At 35.6% G+C, this 6,604-nt stretch overlaps 1 protein-coding gene across 2 annotated transcripts; it reads left to right on the forward strand.

Annotated features, from left to right (window-relative positions):
• The first annotated feature begins 249 nt into the window (after positions 1–249).
• On the forward strand, positions 250–3,583 carry LOC103333824 (Thioredoxin superfamily protein). Of its 2 annotated transcripts, XM_008236759.3 has the most exons (6): positions 250–661; positions 1,203–1,586; positions 1,871–1,936; positions 2,336–2,476; positions 2,747–2,839; positions 3,116–3,583. In XM_008236759.3, exons 2-6 carry the CDS (start codon positions 1,299–1,301, stop codon positions 3,332–3,334), a joined length of 807 nt encoding a protein of 268 aa, XP_008234981.2. In that variant the 5' UTR covers positions 250–661; positions 1,203–1,298; the 3' UTR covers positions 3,335–3,583. The 2 variants fall into 2 exon arrangements, with proteins under 2 accessions (XP_008234981.2, XP_016650338.1); XM_016794852.2 differs by lacking the exon at positions 1,203–1,586 and having other exon boundaries at positions 345–661.
• The last annotated feature ends 3,021 nt before the right edge of the window (positions 3,584–6,604 follow it).

Here is a 6,604-nt window from a genome sequence, read left to right on the forward strand (position 1 = left end):
TGGCTCAAGGTGCAGCGGATGGTGAAAAGCTACCATTTAATAAGGTAAAGTCATTAAATTTTCGTATTCACAAACATTAAGCTAATAAGGTAAAGTCATTAAATTCGTCGTACTTGTAATTCAAGCGATTATGAGCGCAAATTTGAATTTTTGAGCAAAACTTATTCTCATGGGTAAAAGATTCCAAGAATAAAACCCAGATCCCAAGTTTTTCAATTCCCAATTCATCGTCACACTCTGTCAGCTTAGCGACATTCGAATTTTGACTATTTTTCAGGTCACATACATTTTTGGAGTTTCAGCATTTAATTAAATAAATATTAATATTAATATTTCTGAGCGGTGCTGCAAGTCGTGGCCCAAAAGACATCATCCCCCAAAATAGAGAAAGAAAGAAGTCCCAATGGCCTCATTTACTTGTGTTCATCCTCTGCTCTTGTTGCTCTGTTCCGTCTTACTGTTGCCAACAACCACAACTTCTTCTGAGAGCAACAAAGTTAGAGTTGATGTCTACTATGAAACCCTGTGTCCCGACAGTGAAGATTTCATCGTGAAGGATCTGATCAAGCTCTTTGAAAGTGGGCTCATCTCCATAGTTGATCTCAAGCTCTATCCCTACGGCAACGCCAAGCTTGGATCCAACAACACCATCTATTGCCAGGTCTCTCTCAGTCTCTCTCTCTCTCTCTCTCTCTCTCTCTCTCTCTTGTTGCTTTCTGTTTCTATTAACAATAATTTTAATTAATATTATTGGCCTAATGGCAACATTGAAACTTTTCATTTTCATTGACCATGAGTATTTCTAGTTCTTGGCTTCTAGGGTGACCTTTGAGCCACTTTTCCGTCAGTAATGTCATTTTTCTCTATAAACTTAATTAAAAAGAAAAAAGAGAGGGAAATCCATTATTTATATGAACATTTTGGTTAAAATGCACTGAAGGAAGAGATGGAGAAAATATTGTATCTAATTATAAAAAAATTAAATTTTTTTTTTTTTTTTAAAAAAAAAAAAAAGGGGGATAATAATGAATTTTTAGGACCATGAATTTTGGAATTTACGTGTGTTTAGGTAACTATAAACAGCCACCCAAGAGAAAAAGTAACCTGCCAACTGTTTTGTCTAAATTGCCACTTGTAATCCACCAATTTTGGGCAAAGGCAAAATCTCTGACTTGATCTTTGGCTCTTGCTCTGTTTAACAGGATTCACAAATGGCGAAATTAACGCTTCACTGACAACCTCATAATCATAAGACCGGATAAGCTCTTCTGTTCTTTCTCAGTTTTCTTATTGCTTCAATGGCTTCCTCTCGCACAGAAAGTAGAACCCTTTGTTTTTCTCTTCTCCCCTGCCTCTTGTTGTTTGCTCTGTTCGCACCCGCTTCTTCTTCTGCTAGAACTCTGCCTTCTGATTCTGGAAAAGTTTCGTTGGCTTTGTACTATGAGTCCCTTTGCCCTTACAGCGCCAACTTTATTGTCAATTACCTGGTCAAGCTCTTTGAAGATGACCTCATTTCCATTGTTGATCTCAAGCTTTCTCCTTGGGGTAATGCCAAGCTCAGAAGCAATGACACCTTCAGTTGCCAGGTCCTTTTATTCTTTCCGTGTTTTTTTTTCTTTTGAATTTTGTATCTGGGTTTTATGAAAGGATGCCATTTCATGGACTGGTCCTCTAAATGATTGCCGTAAATTGGTGGTGGAACATAATAAATTTCTTAACCATTGTTGTTCAACCCGAGTGATTGTCCTTCACTTCTTGCATGTGGGTTTTGTCTATTCTTGCTTAATTTATGGTTTCTGAGGGTTGTAGATGTAATTGATATGAATTTCAATTGCATTCAGACTGGTTGACTTGTTTGTGATGGTTGCAGCATGGTCCATCTGAATGCTTATTAAACACCGTGGAAGCCTGTGCCATCAAGATCTGGCCTGCACTGGTAAGACTTGATCAAGCTAGATATAAAGAAACTTCCCAAGTACACATAATTTTTGGCATTCCTGCAAAGTATGTCATGATGCAATGATGTTAGTTATCGAAATTTTCTGGTTGACAGCTATTGTCTTATAATAAAACACGCAATGCACTAGGCGTTGGTGGTTTATCCTTCTAGATTTGTTTAATGAATTCTTCGAGAAATTTGCTTGGATTCATTATGTAATTAGTTTTCAATCTTCTTGGATAGTTCAGTGTCCTTACATATATAGGATAGGGTTGTTGGTTGGTTTCGCAGAAACGTATTCCTAGTCAAATGCCAGTTATGGAGTGTTGTTGGAACTATAGAAAGTAATGCTCAAGCTGAAATGCTAACATTTGGTTCACTGTCACCTTGATGCAGAATGATCATTTTCCTTTCATTTATTGCATTGAGAGTTTGGTTTACGAGCACAAGTATCCCCAGTGGGAGTCATGTTATGAGAAACTGGGCTTGGATTCAAAACCTATTGCTGAATGCTACAGTAGTGGACTGGGCAAAGAGGTCAGTTTTTTTAGCTTATTAATCGTTCATAGAATTCAAACACGCTCTTGTAATGCATCTATTTATTTTATTGCATCTTAACAAGAATCAAACCTTGTTGTAAAACTCTTTTGACATTTCACTGATTGTTAATCATGCCATTTTTTGAAACCTCCGTTATTCTGTTGAGAGGGACAATACAAACCCCTTTCTCTTTTCCTTGTTTGGTGTTTGTGATTTTTAATGAAAGGAAAAAAGAAACACAATATAAGTGGAATTATTCTCTGGCAGCTTGAACTACAATATGCAGCTGAAACCAGTGCTCTCCAGCCTCCACATCAGTATGTGCCATGGGTAGTTGTGGATGGACTGCCAATTTATGAGGTTTGTTTCCTTCTCATGATTAGATTTCTAATTCCATTTCCATTGCCACCGAGGTTGGGTTATGGATATATTTTTTTAAGTATCTGGACTACTGATGGTTCTTTTTTGCTTCAATAGAGTAGAGTATTGTCAAGTTGTTAATTCTATCTGTTCTTTATATATTTGAAGAAAAACAATCTTCTATGATGTTTTCCCCAACTTGATTGACTCATAGTAGTGAGTTTATTGTTCTATTATCGGGATCTTCAAGAAATGACATTTCTTCTCCCGTTGCAGGACTACGAAAACTTTCTGACCTATGTCTGCAATGCTTATAATGGCACCGCTGCCCTCAAGGCTTGCAGCAAACTATCCCTTAATACCATCCAAAAGGCAAGCACTAAATCTACCCTTTCAGTTGGTTGTAACGAGGGAAAGATGCCAGCATTATTCGGAAGAATAAGATCAACCCTAACATCGTGGATGCGTCAGATGAACATGGCAATTTGGATATAGATGTCTCGCAATTCCATATCCATTTTAATCCAGTCATCAACGGTATGGTGCAGCTTTTGCTCGTATTTCCCATTTCCAGTAGATTGCAGTTACTTGTGAGTTGGTTGGTACCGAACAAAGAGACTTAATGTGCTGTTAATGTGTCCTTATCTTTACTAATAAATATACAGGAACAGTAGTATATATGGTGTAAATGGATCATGTTTATGTAGGAGCTAGTAGATTTTAATAAATTGAAAGACTTTGTTATGGTGGGGCTTGCATTAAACCTTGCCATTTCCATTTCCATTTCCAATTCCAATTAACACAGGGTGACCCTGTCATATAAAACAAGGTGTGCTTCTCAGTGCCAAGCTTTGTTTTGGGTGCACTAAGGGCCCATTGGGTTTCATGGGCTAACCATGATAGCGTTCGTAAACAATCCCAACTCGCTTGAAAACTGGATTGGATTGGATTCACAGGTACTATGTATGTAATCCCTGGAGAGTTCCCAACTATGCCTTCCTTATGAGAAACACAATGGGAAAATGGTTGTCAGTTCACACTTCCCTTTTTTGAGAGGGGCAATAATATACTAAAATTACACACTACACGGATGTTATGACTCGAATTTAGGACTTTGCTTTGGAAAATAATTACTCCAAACAACTACAATAGTAAGTGGTTTGCAAATTCACACATCCGATAAACCCGATAAATCTTTCCATAGCTCTCAAAGACATTGTATGGTGTGCTTCCACCACACAATAGTTTACACTATAAAACCCCCTCAAATTTGAACAAGTTGTCACTTCCAAATGAGAATCAACAAAATGGCTAAAAAATAAAAAATAAAAAAATTCATTCATTTAGAGAGACTGATTGGATGTTAGCTGATTGATTGGGCTGCAGATTAGAAGGAAAAGGAAGTGAAAGGAGAAACGACTCTTTTGTTTCGGGTCTACATAACAAAATGATTCTTCCAATAACCATCAAGTTAAAATTCCAATTAGGGCTCCACAGAGTCGCTATCAAATCAATAGACATCAAATAATTACCCATCAAGTGAATGAATGGTCAATGATGATATGTCTCTTCATCCAATCAAATGAAGCCACACATTTACCACTCCAATTTGCTTCTTTAATTTGTCTTCTACTACACGGGTCAAACCCTTAAGTAAAAAGTAGGTCCATGACTTCCTGCCCTAGCTACCCATTTTAATTTACCTTGTTCTCTAAGTTACAGCAACAGTGCAATTCAAAATTTGCTCTGTGAATTAGCCATGTACAAACGATTTTGCTAAGATTAATCACCTACGTAACCGTAGACTATGAATCAAAAACCTCCCATACATATTATACAGGCGACTGTTGTTACCACAATTCTTTTGAAATTTTGAACTTCTATAATTCTTTTGTTTAGGGAAGTATCCAAGGCTGAAGAAAGAGCAGTGGATTGGACAGTGTCTGTGAAGAAATCTACGCTTCATATATCCTGTCGGAGACTCAAACTACAGTTTGTCAAACAAGGTAGAAGGGACCCATCTTTATCAGTATATATCACTGAATGGGTCGTATCTTTGCACAAGCTTATTATTCTCTACCACAACTCTTGGCTTTTCTGTCTTTGGCTTTGGCACCCTCCTAATCCTATGCGTCGATGCAAAGGGCCACCACCACTGCCCAACTGTAGAAAATAAATCACCAGCATTTGACAAAGCCATTGCCCATCATTCAATCTTTCCCTTCCTAGAACCTAGAAGCTACAACCAACCTCATTTTTATTCTTCTTCTTTTTTTTTTTTGGTGATATTTGTAAATACAATTATGCATGGAACGTTTCTCTCACAATCGCTAATTGTGTAATTCGTTTGATTGGAAAGTTCAGCACAATGTAATGCATAGAATCGGAGCCATAAAGTAATTCCAAATTAATTAGTAATTAATTGTGAAAGTCAATATGCATGGCATCATCCTTTAAGATTTTTAAAAAAAAGTAAAAGAAAACCATTTAAGTTAAATCGTGTCAAAATTCTTGTTACTACCACCAATGGTTAACTAGCATCTTAAAGGTTAGAGTAATGCTACACTTACCATATTATTATCCCACATTTCTATACCACATGATGTGGCATATACCACCAATTAAATAAATGAAGTGTATTTTAATAAATAAAATTAGAAAAAAAAAAACCATGATGTGGTTAACTGCTGCCACATCATGTGGTATAAAATTGTGTTATAAAAAATGTGGTCTAGTATTATTCTAAAGGTTAAGTGTAATTTTTTTTTATTGAAAATAAAAATAAATGAAAAGCCCTGAACAATACAAGAGGACAATAAATTCTGATTAATAAAATAAAAAAGTAAAATCCTGTTATGTATGAACTGGAGTAACAAACAAGACAGAGATTACGCCATAATAGACAAACAAATGGTAATAAAATTCGATAAAATTGCATGTCGAGTGTAATGATCAAACAAATTCCCTTAGCATAGAGTGTAAGATCATCTATATATCTAATTCCACCGTGTGCATTACGATATTGAATAAGTTGCAGCACTGGCGGACACTCAAAATTTTTCTCTCTCCTTTTGCTTTTTCCAAAATGTCACTTTATAAATACACCCAAAAAATATACAATTATTGACTTTGGGGTTGATTTTGGGTGTGTTTCTATGTTTAAATAGTGTTTAAATTTTTTTATAAATACATGTTTAGGATTGGGTTTATTTATAAATTTGTATATTAATTAAGTATGAAAAATGGTTTTTCGGAATAATCATTTTCTCAAGATAATTTTTGGCGGCTTTTATTCCTTACACATCAAATAAGAAAACTTGATTTTATGGGATTTTAGTATGAACTATATATTGATTTAATGAACCATCATTTTTAGCATAAATTGTATTTTGCACTAAAACCGAATTTTCATATTTTGATTTGGTGGGAATTTGATTTTTTAGTATTTTTATTTGAATCCAAATGGAAGGTACTTCCTTATTTACATTGTAAACTTAAGTAAATGGAGTAATATAAAAATAAATAAAAGTAAAAGGACAAAGACATTTACTAAGGGCAATTTGAAGCACCTACAATGATTTTTCCGGCGATGGGCAAAGTCGGTCCATTGATTTTGGAGGCACTGTGCAAATATGGATGTCGAGGCCCTATATATACAAGTAGGAAAAAAAAATTCCATATAGAAACAAAAATTTCTGACACGGGAAGAACACATTCGGAAAGAGCTTCCCAGAAAAATTTATTTAGTCACCCTTCCAAATCACA

This window comes from Prunus mume, linkage group LG1 (assembly GCF_029339155.1).
Source record: "Prunus mume cultivar Tortuosa linkage group LG1, ASM2933915v1, whole genome shotgun sequence".
Classification (NCBI taxonomy): Eukaryota; Viridiplantae; Streptophyta; class Magnoliopsida; order Rosales; family Rosaceae; genus Prunus; species Prunus mume.